Source organism: Platichthys flesus, chromosome 20 (genome assembly GCF_949316205.1).
Source record: "Platichthys flesus chromosome 20, fPlaFle2.1, whole genome shotgun sequence".
In the NCBI taxonomy this organism is placed as follows: domain Eukaryota; kingdom Metazoa; phylum Chordata; class Actinopteri; order Pleuronectiformes; family Pleuronectidae; genus Platichthys; species Platichthys flesus.
Window position 1 is genome coordinate 14,938,859 of NC_084964.1, and position 20,784 is coordinate 14,959,642.

General features: G+C 42.3%; 2 protein-coding genes across 5 annotated transcripts; both read left to right on the forward strand.

The window, feature by feature from the left end:
• The first annotated feature begins 60 nt into the window (after positions 1-60).
• On the forward strand, positions 61-16,435 carry gpam (glycerol-3-phosphate acyltransferase, mitochondrial). The gene is made up of 21 exons (XM_062414093.1): positions 61-339; positions 3,872-4,007; positions 4,139-4,258; positions 5,202-5,275; positions 6,210-6,323; positions 6,458-6,607; positions 6,754-6,853; positions 6,964-7,100; positions 7,274-7,373; positions 8,162-8,374; positions 8,571-8,684; positions 8,821-8,906; positions 9,700-9,812; positions 10,684-10,754; positions 11,120-11,387; positions 11,722-11,876; positions 12,055-12,132; positions 12,251-12,388; positions 12,521-12,710; positions 12,946-13,004; positions 13,141-16,435. The coding sequence occupies exons 2-21, from the start codon at positions 3,924-3,926 to the stop codon at positions 13,255-13,257; spliced, it is 2,481 nt and encodes an 826-aa protein (XP_062270077.1). The 5' UTR covers positions 61-339; positions 3,872-3,923; the 3' UTR covers positions 13,258-16,435.
• Positions 16,436-17,258: 823 nt separating this feature from the next.
• On the forward strand, positions 17,259-20,761 carry LOC133976025 (FERM domain-containing protein 6-like). 4 transcript variants are annotated; one of them, XM_062414096.1, is made up of 13 exons: positions 17,259-17,354; positions 17,704-17,794; positions 18,007-18,086; positions 18,231-18,289; positions 18,397-18,598; positions 18,694-18,849; positions 19,226-19,291; positions 19,423-19,518; positions 19,615-19,789; positions 19,915-20,091; positions 20,223-20,351; positions 20,453-20,475; positions 20,546-20,761. In XM_062414096.1, the coding sequence occupies exons 1-12, from the start codon at positions 17,283-17,285 to the stop codon at positions 20,473-20,475; spliced, it is 1,326 nt and encodes a 441-aa protein (XP_062270080.1). In that variant the 5' UTR covers positions 17,259-17,282; the 3' UTR covers positions 20,546-20,761. The 4 variants fall into 4 exon arrangements, with proteins under 4 accessions (XP_062270080.1, XP_062270078.1, XP_062270081.1 ...); XM_062414094.1 differs by having other exon boundaries at positions 20,453-20,471; XM_062414097.1 differs by having other exon boundaries at positions 19,423-19,491; positions 20,453-20,471.
• The last annotated feature ends 23 nt before the right edge of the window (positions 20,762-20,784 follow it).

The window sequence follows — 20,784 nt, forward strand, 5'->3', positions numbered from 1 at the left end:
TGGTATGACTGGAATGATATAAATAAGCTCTAATCCTCACAGTTCAACCCCTGAACATAAATCTGGCGTCACAGCTGATGAAGCAAAAACAACACGCAGAACTCTGCCCCCTCTGGTCGCTGGCCGAACTGCACCCTCGCCGTATGCTTGGTGGCTGCTGCTGCTGCTTCTTCTTCTTCGTCTCGTCACATCTTGATCTGTCGGAGCTGAGTCGGTCCGTCCCGAGCAGAGCCGGGCCAACGCGACCGACACACCGGGGAGCTCCACGCTGCTGCCGGCTGCGTTTCAGTCAAACGGGGATATTTGTGAGATATGAGCCAGCGGAACGCGACATTGAAGGTGAGTGTGGTGTCGTCCTCCCCGGAGACCACCGGCTGGCTAGCGGGCTAACGCTAACCCCCCATCGGTAACTGTCAGCGAGGCGCCGCGGTTATTGTCCGGGAAACGACAACAACAGCCCCCGCGACGTTCTCTGCTCGACTTCCCCCTTTGGGGAACGTTAGCCACCGGTAGCGGCTTTATCACACCGAGGGGGATTTAACCGGTTTAACGTGGCGTTAGCCGGTTAACCACAGCATTAGCCGGGAGTTTATAGGACCCCTGACGGCATGTTTTTATTAACCTTGACTTGCTACGTTTGCTCCCGTGATATAAACGGAATTAACCGCTGACACGTGAGCCTCGCACCGGGTTATAGTGACTCCCTGTCTGCAGCACGCCATGTGCAACGTGCTGAGAGACGTGGTTGGTCAGCTGAGCGCGAGCCCCGCGGTGACGGGACCCATCCATAACTCGACGATCCAGCTTTATTCAGACCTGACAGCGGCGTGTCCCCCTCTGCAGCCCGGCCAGACACCAGGCTGTCCTGCCCTGCCTGTCCTGGGCCATTGTTGTCTGCCCACCCAACCCCCCTCTCCCCTGCTCCACACTGTATCTGCACAGCCCATCTGTCACCCACTCTCCTGCTTGACCTGCTTGTTGCAGACAGCTTGCAGCGTGTGTCACGGATTAACCCAATCCTGGAAACCGTATGAACAGGAGTGTTAGTGTTGGTCTAAAAAGGGAAAATTATAAAGCGTCTGGGTCAGAGTGAGCCAGCTTTAAAAACGATTACTGCTCTCTCTCGCCAGCATATGGAGATTAATAATGGATTGTGCCATTTGTGTTATGAGGGCTATGAGCAATTAAACAATACCAAGCAACAATCAATAATTATCACAATTTAACCATCAAAAGCAATTTAACTTACGTCCAATATATATCAGTATGTTGTTTAGCACAGTGAGGACCTATAACACACGTGTGATCTACCTCATTGTAGTAAGATGTGTTCCTGTATCACCTGTCTGTCATTCTCACTCCACCAAGAATAGTTTAAAACCACAATCTTCACTCAGGACCAAAAATCAGTCTTTAAAAATAAATGATAAAGTTACATTGATCTACTCAATTATCAACATCAACAGTTTTTTCTCATGATGTCATTTTTGACCGTATCCCTTCCCAGCACTATTACATCTGTTTCTTTGTTGTCTTGCTTGATCGTAAAGTTAATAGCACGATAAAAAATGTCTGCAAAGAAGAGCCAAGCCTGCATCAGCAGACTATATTATTGAATATTTTCTGTGTGCTCCAGAAGTAATATTGGAAGCAGCTATCTAGCTGACAAGGGGCTATTTGCCGATATTGCCCAAACTTCAGTGTTTATAATGATGCATTCTAAAAAAAGACAAGCAATTCTGATTGTGCTGACATACTCTAAAAAGTCAATATGACTCTTGGTGATAAGATGGATTTCACACACATTTTTTTTCCTGTGGAGACTAGAAAAGTCACAATTTACTCGTATTCATATTTTCATTACTTTACCTGAGCCAGTTTAATTACTTCAATGTGAACTTTATTGCTCTATTAAGACTTCCTTCATCTGTTACCTAATCCCAAACAGCTCATTATTTCGAACTAAATCACCCCATTGAGTGGAGTACTCCCGGTCATTCACCCCTTTGGACCTTTTATAATCAGTGTGCATATCACACATTCCCACCACAACACCACCAGAGGACAATGGTTCAAAAGGCGTTGACTCCCTGCTGGATTATTTCCCCCTAGAGGGATGCGTGTCTGTCGTCTCCCTTCACCTTATTATTCACAAACACACGAGGATACACCTACCCTCAAGCTGCACATATTGTACAATGCTCGGTATGAGAGCCTTCATTCATAAAATTACTCGCTAACCTATTTACCTATGAATGAGGGCCAGTGTTTTGAGTGCTCTCGGCTTGCTTTTGTACTTTGACCTTGTCGCTGTAGGCCTTGCGCGTAGTATTCTTGATTTCACACCAGAGGACAGCAGCTAAATGCTCACCATGTTTCCTGCCATTTTCTTATGTGTATCAAGCTCTTTTTAATGTGGTTATTTGATGTTCACACCATGTCGAACACGTTCTCTGAAGTTTGAGTGTTTTTTGCTTCCCAACAACCTTGTTTGCTTCTATCCTGAGTTTTTGGAAGACCTCAATTTGATTTATTCAGAAAGAACCTGAGACACTGATTCAAAACAACGTCCAGGATTAACTTTGTGCAACCTGTGAATTCAGTCAGACCCTTCACAGGTTCACATTACATTTGCTATGTTAAAGATATGGATGTGTTGGTTATGGTTTCTTGTCATTGATGTACTGGGCATCAGACAAGTGTGTATCTCCCAGTGCAGTGACCACATCAATCACCTGCTTAGAACTAGACAGAAAACGACAGGGGAACAACAGACAACAACCTCAGTGTTTAATTGTGTTTGCAGGTATTTGGGGCCCAGATGCGGCACACCTCCAGCTTAACAAAGGCTTAGCAGCACAATCAGCAGCATACTGTAGGACAACATGTGTTCTGTTTGTGTGGTCACTCCAGTTCTCATAATATCATAAAGCTCTATTTTACAGTCTTTTTATTCTTCAAAACTAACACAAAAAATACTACGAATAAATAAATGATGCCACATGAACTTAAATGGAAAAAAAGTATTTGACCCTATTGCGAAGTGTCGCATTCTGGTATTTATGACTCATTCGCACATGTGTGACACAAATAAAGACTTGAATGAATGATGTGCCAGAGGGAGGAGCAAATGGTTGAGTTGAGTTGCATAATAGGCAGCTGCCAACCGGTGTGTCACAAAGGTCGCTGAGGTGTTGGGGGTGTGTAGCATACTACACTTTATGCTGCGAATCATTGTTGGTTATTTGAAGCACTCAGACCCGCCTGTAAATTCCATCCAAAGTGTGTGTGGGGATGCGTAGGTTAACAATGTAAACCTCACCTATGTGGAAAATCGGGTCCAGCTGAAGCCACCTCATATTCGCAAGGTGTGGCATCGTGTGGGAGGGAGCCACATTCTTTTTAGCTCCTGGATGTTTCTCTGAATTTATTGATGAAATGAGACTGGTGGCATCTGGCAGCCAAGGTCGGAGCTTTTGGAGAGCTCCATGCAAAATACAATTAAAACGTCCTGAAAATCGAAATTGCTAAATGCAAATTTGTCTCAAAATTAAATTAGTTTCAAACAACACTTATGACTAAGGCTATAAGGGATGTAGTTAATTTGCAAATTTCAAAAGTAGTCTAGGAGTTGAACACTCTTCAATCGCTTTAGGTTTTAAATGAATCTACCTGCGGCGTCTCTGAAGTCAATTCTCATTTGGTCGGTTTGAATAAAAACTAAATGACATTTGGTGCCAGACAAAAAATTATATAAACATTTTCTGACATCTGATCTCTTGCATAGAATATAAAACCTGAAGATTGCCTTGAGTGATGTCTGTATTACAATGTAAAATGTAACCTCATGATATCCCTGTTTCTTCACCAGCTTGCCAGCTAGTGCTGTGTGACCTGGAGGGAGAGCAAAGACAGCAGAGAACATGGAGCTGTCAGATGGCCTGTTGCTGCAGGTCAACAATGGAGAGCAGTGGTGCAACCGCTGGAAGCATCCCAACGATGACTCAGTAAGCCACAGATTTATCTTCTTAGCGCCATCACAGGATAAGCTCTGAACATCTTATCAGATTAAGTGTGGAATCGAGCCCCCGCGTTGTAAATGATACATAGAATATCCTTAATGATTTTGTGTTTCTAGGACCGCAGTACCAGCCCCTCAGTCCTGCGCTGTGTTACCAGCACGTGGAAGGAGGGCCTGCTGAACAGAAAGAGGCCCTATGTCGGCCGCTGCTGCCACTCCTGTACACCACAGAGCTGGGTAATGTTACACCACAGATAATTAACTCAATTCATTTGCTCGATTCTGGTCGGGTTCAGTTTATCGTTGGGTGTAAATTTTTATGACTGAGAAAAAAAGGGATGAATATGCAGTGTAGTGGAGTGCAGAATAATTAAAATGCACAGATAGACTTTTTTATGAGGAAGTCCTAGAGAGCTTAATTCAGTCCTGTACCACAGCTTGGTTTGGTAACTTCTCTGTGCAGTTGAAAACCAAACACTTCAGGCATTAAAGAGCACAGATCCCTGCAGAATGTTTATGAACAGGCAACTCTAGGATGAGCCAATAAGATTGGTAATGACACACCCCATATTCTTGTAGGAGGTTTAAAGTCCCTTGCAGAAGATTGAAGCAATTTAGAAATGTACAAACTCCCGTGTCTATAAAGCTTTTAAATAGTGGCAGATAAGACAGAATTGGCACTTGAGTCCTCATTTGCATTTTTTGCATTGGTATTTTTACTCCTGGTTGGTACATATTTATTTATTTTAAAACTTTCTTAATTGGATTTTTTTTTTTTAATTATTATAGATTTTTCTACGATGTGTGTGCGTTTGCATAAATCCTAACACATTTCTATTCTAACTCCCAACTGCACTAAGCCTAGTATCACATTTTCCTATATTTTAATCTGTTTGGTTGTTTCCATAATATCCATATGATCAGAGGACATATCATAGTGAGCAAAATAATGAGTGTATATCAATATAACAAAGCAACACCAGACCAGACTTCATGTGACTTCCCAAGGAATTCCATCAATGGCCCAAGGTTGTTAAACTGTATAATGAGCCAAGTACTCTTCCAAGACAAATAAATCAGATGGAATAGGCCAGGAGTCATTCATTAAGTTAATTCACTGAAACCTTGTTGACACTTCAAGTATCTGTTTTATTGATAATCACTTTTGGTTCTGTCACAGGAGAAGCTGTTCAACCCGAGTATTCCATCTCTGGGATTGCGTAATATCATCTACATTAATGAGACCCACACAAGGTAAACAAATGTAAATCAACGCTTTCGTGGTATCCCTTCCTTTCCAGTGTATTTTGCATTATGAACTTCATGACCAACTGGTTGACTCTTTGCCTGTTGTCTTCGGGTTAGATGGCCCCTTAATTGTGCCTTTGCAACAAAAGCAAGAGGTGAAGTTCCTCCTGTATAGTACAGTGAATACACTACAGACAGTGGTCTTCCTAACAACCTTCATATGATGATATCAAGTCAGGTGAACTGATCTGTGGAACAGTGGAAAGGTAGAGGGATGAATAATTGAAAGAGTTTTTGTCAGTGGATACCAGACGTATGCATCCACAACCGGATCTTATCAGGGAAAATACAAAATACTTCAACTTTAATACTTCAAAACCTCAACTCCAAAACTCTAAAAAACATGAGATTAGTTTGATTTTAAACATCTAGCTTTTTCCCCCCAAATATTGTATCTGTCATTGTGCACCAAATTGCAAGGGAATCTAGTTTTTTTTAATTCTGCTTTGTATAAGCATATAAACCGAAACATCCCAGAGTCAGGATGGGCTGAACTCACAATGGATAAGTTAGTATTGTGAATTTTGTCAGTATTATGTGAACTGACCTTAACACAGCCACCTTCATTGTCGTGAAGGCTGCATGTAATGGATATGTCAGTTTGAGCTCCTCACTGGCTGCAGAAAATGTGTTAAATTACCAAGAAATATATGTAATCAAATACTCAGTTTTGTTTTTAACAGGCTAATGGTCAATTGTGAGCTGTTAAATTAGACCCTGGGGGGGGTGTGTGTGTGGGTGTGTGTGTGTGTGTGTGTTTTACGGATTCTAAATTAACTTTTCTACACAAAGCTATGTATTTTCACACACAGTTTATTTCAGGATGCAAACTCTTCTTTACATCTTCCTTTGTGTTCACCAGTGTGTTTGTGTTTCGCAGACAGCGGGGCTGGTTGGCACGCAGGCTGAGTTATGTGTTGTTTGTGATGGAGCGAGACGTGAACAAGGACATGTTCACCAGGAACGTTGTGGACAATGTTCTCAACAACAGCAGGTAGGTGTCAACATGCATATTAAAGTATACTGAGTATATGTGGTAGCTTTTTTTTTGGAATAAAACCCTATCGGGAATGTTGGTAGTCTAGAAGATGCAGCCTTATATTTGAGCTCTGCTTCTTGTGATTCCAGGGTGGAGACTGCGATCGCGCAGGTAGCCACAGAATTGGAGGCTGCAGCGAGCCAACCTGGGCAGGAGCCTAAAGCTGTTAGCAAAGTGAAGCAGAAAGCCAGGGCCTTCCTCCAGGAGATGGTGGCTAACGTTTCACCGGCCTTCATCAGGTACTTCTACAACATAAATCTTCCCTCAGCTACTACGATGCGTATTGCAACTCCTTAACCACAGAGTACGGTCATTGATCGGACTGCAGTCAAATTCACATTACTGCAGAATGTTGAAATCTCTTCTACATCTTCACTTTGTTCAGGCTGACAGGCTGGGTTCTCCTGCGGCTATTCAATGGTTTCTTCTGGAGCATACAGATCCACAAAGGTCAGCTGGAAATGGTCAAGAAAGCTGCTACAGAGGTTAGTAGTAATGATTACATTTTCTCACATATCCATTATCTGTATATGTTCTGTTTCCAATGAGAAATGGTCTGTTCTATGTAAAAAATCATGTTTCTTTATCGTTCCAGCAAAATGTGCCCATGGTCTTCCTCCCTGTTCACAAATCCCACATCGACTACCTGCTCATCACCTTGATCCTGTTCTGTCACAACATCAAAGCTCCACATATAGCGGCAGGAAACAACCTGAGCATCCCCATCCTCAGGTAACAGACCCATGAAGCCTGGTGTCTGATTTTATATTGCGATATTAAGGGAATATAAAACTTGTTTTTTGTAACCTGCCTCAAATCGTACAGAACCTAATTAAAACGAAGACAGGAGGAAATCCTCCTTAGGTCAGTGGAAGTTTTAAACTTTTTTTTTTTTTTTTTCCCAGCACTCTGATCCGTAAACTTGGAGGATTCTTTATCCGGCGGAGAATGGAGGAGACGGGAGATGGAAAGAAAGACATATTGTACCGATCACTCCTTACCGCAGTAAGTCCCAAGAGTCTTTATCTAATTTTTCCACTCTTACTTGGCAGAAATATGCTGCTCTTTTTCACTCGCTCCGCTGACCTGCACTCACTTTACCAAAAGCACCAACACTCATCACAAATGTTTAGGACCTGGTCACTCAAAGCACGAGACACACATAGCCAGGACATCAGGGTTGAAGTTACCGGAACGATCCAGATTCATGATCCCACGACTACTGTTACTAACAATGTAAGCTGGCATCCCTGGCATCCCTATGTACAGAAATGTAATTAAGCAAACTTCTCCTCAGCCAGAAGCACAGGCAATAAAAAAGGCATGTGCAGCCCTACCTCTAGTTGCTCTAGTGCAAGCTAAACCTGGCTATCAGTCCTCTTCCAAGTTTATTCCAAATGCCACAGCCTAGAGTCTATTTCAGGTAAGGCCTCTGCTCTAAAAAGCTGTGTACATACTGCACACAGGAGACCGATGCACAACATGGCTTCTTTGGCACATGCTCAGTACCCTGCAATGTGTTGATGAGAAGGGGGGTGGGGGTGGGTCAAGCTGTTGACCTCCACTCATTTTTAACTTGGATATACAACAGCTGCACAGCTTTTATTTTGCTTTACCTACAACTCGTAATGGAGTCAATGTTGTGTCTCTTTAAAGAAGGTTTTTGCACAAATTGTCCTTTACACCCAGTGTTTACACATTTGTCTCACTTCCAACATCTAGTCAGTGCCACCATTTCTCATTCAACGTCATCCCACCCTTCTCACTTGCACGTTTCATCCATCTCCCTTCAGTACACTGAGGAGTTGTTGCGTCAGCAGCAGTTTTTGGAGGTCTACCTGGAGGGTACGCGTTCTCGCAGCGGTAAGCCGTCCACAGCACGTGCAGGCATGCTGTCCCTTGTGGTAGATGCACTGTGGAGTGGGTCCATACCTGACGTACTGGTGGTGCCGGTCGGGATCTCCTACGACCGCATCCTGGAGGGCAACTACAATAGTGAGCAGCTGGTAAGTGCCTGGATGTTACGGTTATTTCTAAGGTTTTACTAAGTCGTTAAAAAACACACTCACCATAAATTTATTTTATATGGCTTCTGGAATTGTGAGTTTATGTCAATGTGTTCTTGAAACAAGAGTGTTTTGTTTTGAGACAGAGTATTTCAAAGGTTGAACTGCTCCTGTCTGAACTCATCTATCCCTGCAGGGGAAGCCCAAGCAGAATGAAAGCTTGTGGGGAATAGCGTGTGGAGTGTTCCGGATGCTGAGGAAGAACTACGGCTGTGTGCGGGTTGACTTCAACCAGCCGTTCTCTTTGAAGGTGATTGATTGCAGGTTCAGCTTTTAACGAATATAAAAACTTTTATCATTGCTGCATTTATTTCTAGATAATGAAAAGCTGTGTTATTGATGTCACATGGATTTTTCTTAATTATCCTTTTGTGTGTCAAATAAAGGAATACCTGGGTACCCAGAGAAACCGCCATATTCCAGCCCCAGAGTCCCTGGAGCACACCTTGATGCCCATCATTATTTCTGCACAGTAAGTGTAGCCACACTCCAGACCGCTGACATCTTTATCCACCCCAGTGTTCAAGCTCTTAGGAGTCCCACAGTCCCACCTGTAACATTATGACCCCTCGTCTCCACTCTTGACTTCTCTGTTCTTCTCTGGGTCTGTTATCTGACATCTGAGCGCAGCACTCGAGTTGATCGGAATGCGTCACTTGAGTTCAGCGCTGTCCCCTCGTAATAACAAGCTTTCGTTATATAATGTCAGTCAACCCCAGCTATTTCCCTCTCTGTTTCTCATCTTGATTAATAGGCTTTCCACACTTGCTTTCTTGCTGCTGTTTGCTTTAACACATTATAGCTGTTTACATTCTGGAGAAGTGACGTAGATGCCACCACAATCCTGTCCTACTAAGTATGTCCTCTTCACTGTGGTGACATAGATCCAACTCATATACTTTCAGGTTTAACTGAACTATTATCCCATGAGTAGAATCCCATGGAATCTCTTTCTTTGCTTTGTGTTAATTAAAAAAAACACTAATCAAGGTTTTTGCAGTCACAGCCTCAACGATGAATTAAACATTGTAAATATGTGGTCATCAAGTAAGTTACCGTTGTGTTTATGGTGGTTTTAAATATGATTAAAACTTTCCGCAGTTTATTTTGTAACCCCTTGTTAAACAAGAGACAATGACACTGAGTTAAATGAGCTGCCATATGCCTATAGGGCTATACCATTTGGGGTAAATCTGTGTACCATATCAATCAGAAATAGTAAAATCGTAATTTTAAATGTTTTTGTGCCACCATTATTCTTTCAGGCCTGATGCTCAGCTGTTCCAGGGGCAGGAGGAGCAGCAGATGAACAGAGAGCTGCCCGATGACATCTTAAGACGGCAACTTATTAACAACCTGGCCAAGCACGTCCTCTTCAGTAAGAAATCCACAAAAACACAGCTTATTATTATTCCTTAATATGAATCTGACTGTCTATAATATTTGTAAATGATCAGAGGTCATGTATCATCATAAACACACAAGGATGCCAAATTTAGCCCATGGCTCGTGCTTTAAGAGGCACTGCTCCCATCACGTCTAAGTGCAGGGCTCTCCTCCTCATCTTGTGATAAAGGTGCACCTGCTAACTGGAGCAAAAGCAGCTCTCATGAAACGCTATCCATTATACCCCCTCCCTCTTAATTGAAATCCAACACAGCGCTGCATCAGTACATTCGCTTCACATCATTCCCGGCGTTTTGCTCTAGGGTAGCACTACGGAAACCGGTTCCCCCCAGCTAATTCAGCTGCATTTCCCCCCTCCTCCCCATCCTCAGCCAATCACAGAGTCCCCAGCTGGATGGCATGTTCTTTTTAGCCAATGGGATGAAGGTGAGGAAAGAGAGGCAGAAGAGGGGAGGAATGCAGTACCAGTGCTCACAAGTGTTTTACTCCCCCCAAACCTGAACTAATCTCAAAATGACCAATAGTAACCCCTCAGCCTCACACACACTCTCACATGTTTCACTCCTACTCATAACTATAACTTATCTAGTTCATGGCATATTTTATTGTGGTCTGAAATTATTATGATGTGTTAAATATTTGTAATAACATGGGATCTGTCATATTGATTGATTGATTAATTAACATAAATTGTGACTAAAGTTTTATGTATTTATCATGTCTGATTGACATTGGAGATCAAGCATCTTCCTTCCAGTTTCATGACATGCCATCATCTCTGCTTTGATAATATATTTGTGTTGTGTGTTGCTAATAAATTTGTCTTTGTGTCTACCTCGCAGCGGCTAATAAGTCGTCAGCAATCATGTCTACCCACATCGTGGCCTGTCTGCTGCTGTACAGACACAGAAAAGTAAGTGGTTGCCTTTCATTTCCCCTCTGTCCCCTGAAACAACCCCACCCCTGCCAATTCCCCTCTCTCTTTTCTTGTTTGCATGCTTCCTCCATTACCCCAAGGTGATCCAAATGTCACATTACCCCTGCATGGTAGTAAGAGATCTCTCTTCCTGCCTGCACACCAACCCCCTCTTTACTTTAGTGGTAAGCGTCTGCCCTCTGCAGGCACACCAATGTAATAAGCTGACAGTGGAATTTGTTTTACTGCTGCATAAAACAAACTTATGCCAGTTGTAGTTCTTAGTTGTTCTATATCTGGGTTCATCCACGTTATTGTTTTCAAATTTTTTGAGCATGTGTTTTTCTTTGTCTTCTCTCCAGGGGGTGGTGCTGTCAAAGCTGGTGGAGGACTTCTTCAACATGAAGGAGGAGATCCTCTCCCGGGACTTTGACCTGGGCTTTTCGGGGAACTCGGAGGACGTGGTGATGCGCGCCCTCCACCTCCTTGGAAATTGTGTCAACGTGACCAGTAGTGCAAATCGCAATGGCGAGTTCACGATCGCACCCAGCCAAAGTGTACCTGCGCTTTTCGAGCTCAACTTCTACAGCAACGGCCTTTTCCACGTCTTCATTCCTGATGCAATCATTGGTACGTCGAGACAGCAAGTTGTTAATTCTTGTGCTGTGTTAACTCTAGTGCATCACTGATCTTTATCATCAAGCTGGGTGAGGGCGGAGCCTGTTTCAATACAGAGGCCCTATTTGGACCAGACCAACAACTGTGACAACATGAGGGGTGTTGTATTGTTTGCCCTTTTTTTTAAATGGTTTAGTCAGTCAGTACACAAACATACACACACAAAAACACACACACACACACACAAACATACACACACACACAAGCGTCATGTCCTTGTTAGACTTCCCAGTGCTGACGGTTAAATGTTTTCCCTCCTAAAATCTCTGTTCTCATGTGTCTGCAGCCTGTAGCATCCTGGCCCTGCAGCGAGAGCTGGGCGAGTCCGAGTCGGATCAGCCGTCCGGCGGTCCCTGTAGCCTCCCTCTCAGTCAGGAGAGACTCATCCGCAAGGCTGCCGGGCTCTCCCACTTCCTCACGTACGAGGTGACGGTGGCACCGGTAAGTTCCACGACTTTGTAGACCATGCAAACTCTACATGATCAGTCTGTCAAGTTAGAAATTTAGGTCCAGAGGTTTCACTGACTGATATCGGATTTGAGGAAATGGTGTTCATTTTAACACATATTAAATCTAAATGTTTTACTCCTCGTTTCCCTGTTTCTCATCCTCACTACAGCCCTGTCAGACGATTTACCAGGTTTTCCATGATGCAGTGACCCGGCTGATCCAGTATGGGGTTCTCTACGTAGCAGAGGTCAGTTTAAACACGCACAAATTACTGTAACACTAGATGGAAGTTCAGTCAGTGATACATCTTGCGAAGAGCTTCTTCAATGGTCCAGATAGTCTTAACCTTTATTTGTGTTTGTCAGGAGGAACAGGAGGAGCTGAGCCCCAGCCCCACAGAGGAACCTTGGTCCAAGAAGTTTCCCGAGCCTCTGTCCTGGAGAAGTGACGAGGAGGATGAGGACAGTGACTTTGGAGAGGAACAGAGAGATCGCTACCTCAAGGTCTGACTCAGAGATACAAATATAATCAGAATGTATCACCACCATGGCACATTAATAACTTGCAAAGTCCAGCATCTTCAGCGTCCAATCACTGACTTTCGCTGCGTGTTTTTTTTTCTTTCAATCAATTAGGTGAGTGTCTCCGCAGAGCACCAGGACTTCTTCATCTTCCTCCAGCGGCTGCTCAGCCCAGTGCTGGAGGCCTACAGTGGGGCTGCCATCTTTGTCCACAGTCTGAGTCAGCCAATGGCTGAGTCCGAATACACCCAGAGACTTTTCAGATACCTGCTCACACGCACAGAGAGAGGAGTGGCTGCTTATGGTAACACTGAAATACTTTTTACTCCTACGTGAAATAAAGAAGTAAAAGTCACTGCCCTATGTATTTTATGTGTTTTTATATTTGTACAATTTAAACAAGATGTAAAAGGATTGGCACTAATGCACTTTAATATGAATAGAAGTAGCTTCCATTGATTTACAAATGTTATTTCTTAAATGAGCTCTTGTAAATACAGTATATTAGAATGTCTATAATATATTTTTTTCTATTTCAGGTGAAAGTGCAACTCATTACCTTGTAAAAAACACAGTGAGGACATTCAAAGACCTCGGGGTAAGTGTGTTTGTTGAATTAAAGGCCAAAGTAAGATGTGCTACATGGTTGTTGTTTTTGTGACTAGTGTTAATGAAGCCGTTCAGGTTCTTCCAGCTGGATTAAACTCGTTCCTCCTGTTATTCTCCCTGTGTAGGTCTTGAAGGAGAGAAGAGAGAACAAGGTGAATTCTCTGGAGCTGAGCAGCACCTTTCTACCTCAGGCCAATCGGAACAAACTCCTGCAGTACATCTTAGGGTTCACGCTGCTGTGACCAAGACACCTCCCGGCCCAGCCCACACCCCAGGCTCCTTCCACTAAAGGGCTTCTACTGGTTACTTCAAAAACAATCCCAGGTGCTACTCTGTGGAACGCTTTACCAGGAAGTGCCTTCACGCAAAAGCCGCTAACTGTTAGCCGTTAGCTGGAAGAGACTTGAAGCCAGTCTTCCCTTTTTTTTGTGTTTGTCTGTGACTCTCTGTCTTGGAACTGTGCGGCTGATGAAACACAACATGTGTCGTTATTTGAAGAGGTACGTCTCGGTACGATCCGCATCTTCTTGAACGTTGCCAGTGATGTGAAGATGTTTTAATACTATCAGAATTTTAAACCATCAGAAAATATACAGCAGGATAGTAACACTTTTACAGCAATCTGAATAAAACAAGCTGCCTTTCGCCAACACAAGTTAACAAGCTAAATATGCATACAAATAATAGTGAACGTAACCAACAACAACGAAGATGTGTTTATGTTAACTTTTCTGTTTGTTTGTCAAGCTGTTTTATCTGCAGTGCACTCCGCTATCATACAGTAGAAAACGAAACGTAGTTCGATAACGTCTTGAAAGTAAATTCCTGTACATAGGGCACAAGAGAGCGACGTCTCTTGTTTATATTGCATTTAAATACATGCACTCTGGCAGCATCAGTAATATAGGGAGCTTAAATAGAGAGATTTGCTGGGAGATATAGGATCCCTGCTAAATGCGAACATATGCAAATTTTCATTCACTAAAATATTTGTAAAAATCTAATCCTACGTATATTTGTCATTCTTAACAGTTTAAGATATCAAAACAATAAGCTGCAAACCAATTCAACTATTTACAAATATTTACTCGGCAAATACAAAATGTACCTGTTCAAAGTCCTAGTTGAAGGGTAGTTGAAGCCTAAGATCACGAGTATCCGTATTTAAGTGCATTCAACCAACTAATATCTAAGTGCATTCAGTTCCACATTTCATCTTGAGTTTTGATGACGAATGGTCTTTGTGTTTGTGCAACACATTTCTTTTCACTTTTCAATGAATGTTACATCACACAGCTCTTAAAATACTTGATACCAGCCATCACATCCCCTTGCATCGAACCGCAGCTCAGAAACTCTTTGGTCGTGATTTTCAGGGACGGACCTCTGCCGAGAGAGCAAACTCACTCAGACAATTGTAAGTGCCCGTTTGAACAATAGGTCAGGTCTATGAGAGTTAGTTATTAGTGAGGATGTGATAGTGTTGTCGTTGTTGTACTGTACTTTGAGTTGTTTACGTTTAAACACAGACTGCTGTGACAAGCAGTAAAAACAAACGATTTCCTCAACAGTTTATTTTCAGATGTTCAGCACGTTTGTTCTACTTTCTCAAATTTATATTGTAAAATATATAGTTAAACTTAAAAAACTATTTGTAAGTAGATTCTGATAATTTAAGTTTTTTCTTCTTTTTTTTTTTCTAAAATGCATGTCAGAAAGAATGTGTCAGGCATGCCGGGATTAAAAAAGACGTTGATGATGAAAATTAAAAAAACACCTAAACCAGAATACTCAAGCGTATACCTCCGCCAAGGCCCCACAGTCCCCTTAATCATATCAAGCTGCACCAAATTATACACACTCATAGATGGCAGTCCCCCAAAATAAGTAATGACAAAAAAGCATTGTATTCATTAGCTCGCCTGGTAAAAGAAAGCTGGAAAAAGATTCCTGGATCTGCCGTTTTTTTCAGATCTGCCCCAAATTGAATGGATTCTTTCTTGGCCCGTGTCCCGTCCTTCCTCTAAGTTTTTGCAATAGTTTTGGCGGCTTTCTGCCGACAAACAAACTGGCTGGAGCTAAAACATAACCTTCATGGCGGGGGTAACTACCGAAATAAAACATTTCAGTGGAAGCTCACTGCACAGTAGCCGCGCATTTCTCTGCGGTAGTATGATGTTATATTGAAAAAATAATCTTGTAACACAACAGGACTCTTGTCTTATGTGTTAACCTCTAAATTCTGAGTGTAAAGATTTAATATTCGTTGTTGTCATGCAAGGCTGACAGCAGCTGATAAGAAAGGGAGGAGGGCGTCTAGGAACTACTGACCCAAATCTCAATGTGAATACATTGTGAATGTTAGAATTCAACATTCTCCATCTGTCTGGGCAATAAGACGAATTGGGTGTCTGATATAAATTAATATTTATACCAAGAGCTGTAAAATTAATTTAAATCTTCCCAGCTTACAGCTATATTTAACATTGAACTGCATATTTTCATGCAGTTTGAATTTGTGTCTGAAATAACCTTCGATTAGAAAAAGATGTACTTGTTTGCAGATTGGTAAATTACACCAGTAGCATGTGGAAGAAGAGAAAAGTATGTGATTTTAAGTGGGAATGCGATCAGAGAACTAAGCTGAAACTCTCTGACATGTTAAGCTTCTCTGAGCCCACAATCTGTAACGTCCCACCCCCCCCCAAAACACACACACACACACACACACACACTGAGGGGACGCCACCGCCAGGACAAAACCACTACACAGACTACTGCATGTTTCCTCTGGTCGCCTTCTAATCATCGACTCTTCAATGTGAACTCCACGTAATCTGGGAATTGTATTTTACAGTCTAGTATGTGAATTATGTTGAAGAGCATAATATGTGTTTGTGTAGAAGCTAAAAAAAATGTGTTACCTCTTGAATGTATCTCATCTGTCCCCTGAAGGGTTTGTGTGATCTTGTAGGAAACTCCAGAGTCTGTACAGATATGATATAGTTTTTATGAACTGCTCGTGGGGGTTGTTGAGACTGAAGCTGCATTAACAACGTCCCACTGCAACTACTATGTACAAATTTTGTAGAATTAAAAAAAATCATGCCTGTATCTGGGGAGCAGGTGCCTTTTTAATGCACTGTAGTGTTTCTTTCGTTGTTTCTTTTTTTGTGTGTGTGTTTTTTGTGCATGTTAAAAATATTTTTTCGTGTAGAATTCAAAAAGGTGGGTTGTTACTTCAAAAGAAAAAATATACACATGTATACAAGTGCAGAGAACCTGTGGTTACTAAAAGAAGAATCACCAGCTACTAAAAACAAATGTCACTTTTTTTTTTTGTTCTTGCTTCCTCAAAGCATAGCACAATTGGCATTATTCTATATGGTTTTTGAATAAATTAATGATAGATTAACAATGGTCTCTTGTCTGTTGTCTTATCTTTGGGGAGGGGGGGGGGGGCAGTAAATGTTTCAGTATGGTTTAGGTTGGTCTGTTTTGAAGCAGCACATTGCACGGCACCAGCACACCACACTTACTACAATCATCATTTTATCGTCCACTATCATTCTGTGGATTATTTTAACATTGCTTTTTATTGGGTGTTCCAGTAACCTAACGATTTAGGTTTTGGAGTTGTATTTTAAAATAAATGTGCATTTAAAAGGTCAAATTTAGGCACAAGTGCATTATTCCCAAACCCCATATTGTATGTTTAGTGTCTGTGCAAAGCTTTTAGGCAAAAAGGTAAAGTGAGGTAGACATTAATAGTTATTTTTTGCGTTTTTAATCAGTTCACTTGCTACGTGTTTTCTCCTCAGTGCATCTGCTCACACATTTTATAAGGTACGACTTTGATAGTGAACCACCGATAAATATTCTCTGAGCTTGTTGTCCTGCTACAGAATGAAATCTTGGAGCGATCGGAACCTGATGGTATTAGTGGATGAATCTAAAGTTCCCACAACTTTTCAAATGTACGCCTTATATTCTCGTGCTGTGTATTAGCATACAACAGAGAAGAGCGGCAGTGCTTGACAAAAAATGAAAACATTTGGAATTGATAATCAATCTTACTGCCAAGTAATTGTTTCAGCTCTATACTTCACAGATCAACTTTGTTTATAGCATTACTATGCACTGTTTGATTTTTGTCAGAACACCTCAGGACATAGGAGGGCGGGTTGACGTGTGTGTTTGTCCCACTGAAGGACAGGAGGGGGGGATATAAGCAGGACTGAGACCAGCAACAGAAGCTCCTGTGACAATGAGGACGAAACAGAAGCGACGAGTGTGCATCCTCCTTCCCAACAAGCAGCACCTGGACTGTACCGTGACAGTGAGTCGATTCTAAGTCTGTTTATTGGTTTGTTTTTATTCTCTCTCATCCCTGTGCATCACTTGGAATTAAATAAGTTCATATATCTAAACCACTTAAAGGCTTTTCTTCACTGCCAGTGTTGAGACATTGGTATTTAATTTAGTTGCATAAGGCTTTGCTCAAAGATAATTATTCTTGGTGATCATTTGATCTTGAAGTTTTATTGATGTACTAAAACAAGCTGTTTATAGATTTGAACAAGGGATCTCCATCATGTCTGAATACCTAACAATTAGTCAAATGTTTAATCACGTAGCTCTTGTGTCACCCTTGTCATTACAGTGTGTGTAACTGTGGTGTTTTCCAGGTGAAATCCAGAGCCCAGGAGGTGTTGAACAGCGTTTTGAAGCAGCTCGGCGTCCCTGATCTCTTCATCTTCGGCCTGGCTGTTCTCAGAGGTCAGCGATGGTGTCACATGCGCGGGAGGTCGTGTGAAAATGTTTTCACTTCATTCACTGTGGAATGCTGCAGCGTAGGGAGGAAGCTCGCACTGAAGGGGGCAGCAACTCATTAGCCTGTGGGAGTTATTTGACATTGATTGTTTCAAATGGATTTAATAAACTGTGCACAAAACAATCACTGGACTTGATGCCTTATATGCTTTCCATAGATAATGAATATCTCTTTCTTGATTTGGGCCTGAAGTTGAGCAAGTACTTTGGCAAAAGATGGAACAGAAGCTCAATAACAGTGAGTTTTAATTGTTTTTGTACAAATTAACGAACATCGGGTCTGTGTTTCATGATTTTTTCTTTGTTTATTGAAATCTTAACTCCACCTGAATAAGCATTTAAATGAGATCCTCCTCTTTGACTCTGTTCTGAACATTCTCAGGTCCCATTCATCGTATTTCTGAGGGTGCAGTATTATATAGAGAATGGGCAGCTGATATTGTAAGTTGGCCTCATCAGCATCATTTTTCTGAATGATTGTAAAGCTCCCAGACTTAACGTAACTAAGATGACATTTGTGATTTGAGTACCCTGATTGGTCGTTTCAGGAGCAGCAAAGTGCAGCAGCTCTACTACACTGAGCTGAGGCAGAAGGTCCTGCGCTCGCAGAGCCGCCAGCAGGAAGCTCTGTTCTTCCAGCTCGCAGCTTCTGCTCTTCAGGCTGATGTTGGAGATCAGGGGGGGAGGGATGGGAGTGAAGAAGAGGAGGAGAGATGTTACTTCCTTCCTGAAGATTACTTCCCCTCCTGGGTAAAAAATAGACTTACAAATGAAGTGTGACCACAACCTTTGAAATCATATTAATTTATTGTGTGTGGATGTGACTTAATTGTTTTTGTGCTCAGCTGATTAAACGTCGAGGGCGAGAATACCTGCTCCAGCACTGCCCTGCGCTGCACGGCGACCTGAGAGGTGTGACACGCAGCCAGGCCATGCTGCAGTTTATCAAAGAGGCCGGCGGCCTGCAGGACGGACCGGTCACCTTCTACAGGATGAGACAGGTCAGACTGAAATGAGACACAGTCAGTGATTCAATTCACTGAGGAGGAAAACACCTGAAACCTTTAACCTGTAAAGAAGCAGACACATATCATGTCAAAGGGTTGGGAGGATGTGTTTCAGTTTCAGACGTCTGTACATTCATCAAAATACAGGACTCGAATACAATGCTGGTGTGAATTTGGAGCAATTTATATCTGAAGATTAATAGAGATAATAGCACACGGATTATCCCTTTGTCAAGCTGCTTACTTCTCTAATCTAGTCTCTAATATCTAATCTTTAGTTTTTAATAAATTCTTGTGCATATTTAACCGAAGTTATTTTTCTCTGCTGCAGCCTCCGTTATAAATCCCGCCTGTTTTTCAATATATTCAGAATAAAAGAGAGCGGAGAAGTTCCATCCTTCTTGGGGTGGTGGTGACAGGAGTCCATATTTACGAGGTGGGTCCTCCTCAATGGCTTTGACTTGTTTTGACTTGTGAGTGTAAAGAAAAATCTGTACTTTCTGAACCAATTTACTTGTGAGTTGGATTATTTAATAAATGTGAACTGATTAGATTTTTTTTCTGAAGGAGGTGGAAGGGAAACTGTGTCTGTTGTACGATCTTTCTTGGACCAACATCGATCGTTTCACCTTCCAGGTTGTGGCCCTAAAAACACAACAACAAGTACATACCTAAACTTACATAAACGTATTGCCACCTGTAGAACATCACCCCCAACTCTACCTAGATTTTGAGCCTTTCTTCTCTCTTGCTCTTCAGGGCAGACGGTTTGAAGTCGCTGCTGTTGGGTCCCTGTGTCTCCCTGAGCTGGTGTTTTACACTCACTCTGCCTTCCACTCCAAACACGTGCTGAGGCACCTCACCGACAGCCACCGGCGGCACATCGACACCAGAGACGCAGTCAGCTACATCCAGCAGCTGGAGGACATGGAGGGTCAGTGGGTGAATCCTACTTGTTGTGACTAAGTATCCTATCACCAGATATTTCAATAATACATAATCACAAGTCAAAGGTGCATTTTTCATTTTCTTTTAAACTTTCTGGGTCTATGTGTGCAGCCAGCCGCTTCTACAATGAGGCCTACATCTGTGACACAGCAGACCTGAGACAGCGGCTTCAAACCGACAACCTCACGTCCTCCATGTCTGACTGCAGCGCTGCAGCGGGAACAAGCAAGGCCTGGTCCGAAGAGGAGAGGGAAGAGGAGGCGGAGGAAGATGAAGAGTATTTCACAGGTCACCTCAGAGGAGAAACATGTTCCAATGTCTCCATGTTATTCTGCTGCTCAGTGTTTTGTATTCTTGGGATTAGATCGAACAATGATGGCAGCGGAAGTTATGGTTTGTGTTTGTGTTGACTGTGGCAGAATTTGAGTTGTGCGTTGATGAACCAGAGGAGGTTTTCGTTGATGACCCAGCGGAGGTGTCCTGGCTGGCTGAGCTGATCCACGTTTTGTCTGTCGATGGAGCCGTAGTGTGCCCTTCCTCTTGGGAAGGTTAGTCCAAAAAAACAAATACAATGAAACACCTAAAATAATTTAGATCTTGTGTCTATCACTTCATGCATCTCACTGAATCTTATGTCTTATCTCATCAGCCATCACCATGGAAGTGAAGTAGGTGAGGAAACTGCTGATCTCTCTCTGACTGATTGTTTCAGCCCATCGTCAAAGTGTGTGATGCTTTGCAGGTTCTGAGGAGAAGAGATGACGAAGGAGTTTCTATGAACTAACGTGAAGCCAGAGGAGAAACTGACTGTAAACTCTTTTTAAAGTGCTATAAATAAAGTATATTCTTTGTATTACTATATGAACATATATATGTCTTATGTAGTATTTTACAGAGTAAATTCTACATTATACACATTATCTAAATGTTGTGTATGATTGTTTTCCAGTTTGTAAATTTCCACGATTAATAAAGAGAGTA

Bases quoted from the DNA above. Each gene is read 5' to 3' on its own strand.
- gpam (XM_062414093.1), top strand. From the start codon at position 3,924: ATGGAGCTGTCAGATGGCCTGTTGCTGCAGGTCAACAATGGAGAGCAG. The intron at 11,388-11,721 runs GTACGTCGAGAC...ATGTGTCTGCAG, and splicing joins CATTCCTGATGCAATCATTG to CCTGTAGCATCCTGGCCCTG. The intron at 12,389-12,520 runs GTCTGACTCAGA...TCAATCAATTAG, and splicing joins AGAGAGATCGCTACCTCAAG to GTGAGTGTCTCCGCAGAGCA.
- LOC133976025 (XM_062414094.1), top strand. From the start codon at position 17,283: ATGAGGACGAAACAGAAGCGACGAGTGTGCATCCTCCTTCCCAACAAG. The intron at 18,087-18,230 runs GTGAGTTTTAAT...GAACATTCTCAG, and splicing joins GGAACAGAAGCTCAATAACA to GTCCCATTCATCGTATTTCT. The intron at 18,850-19,225 runs GTCAGACTGAAA...CAATATATTCAG, and splicing joins CCTTCTACAGGATGAGACAG to AATAAAAGAGAGCGGAGAAG.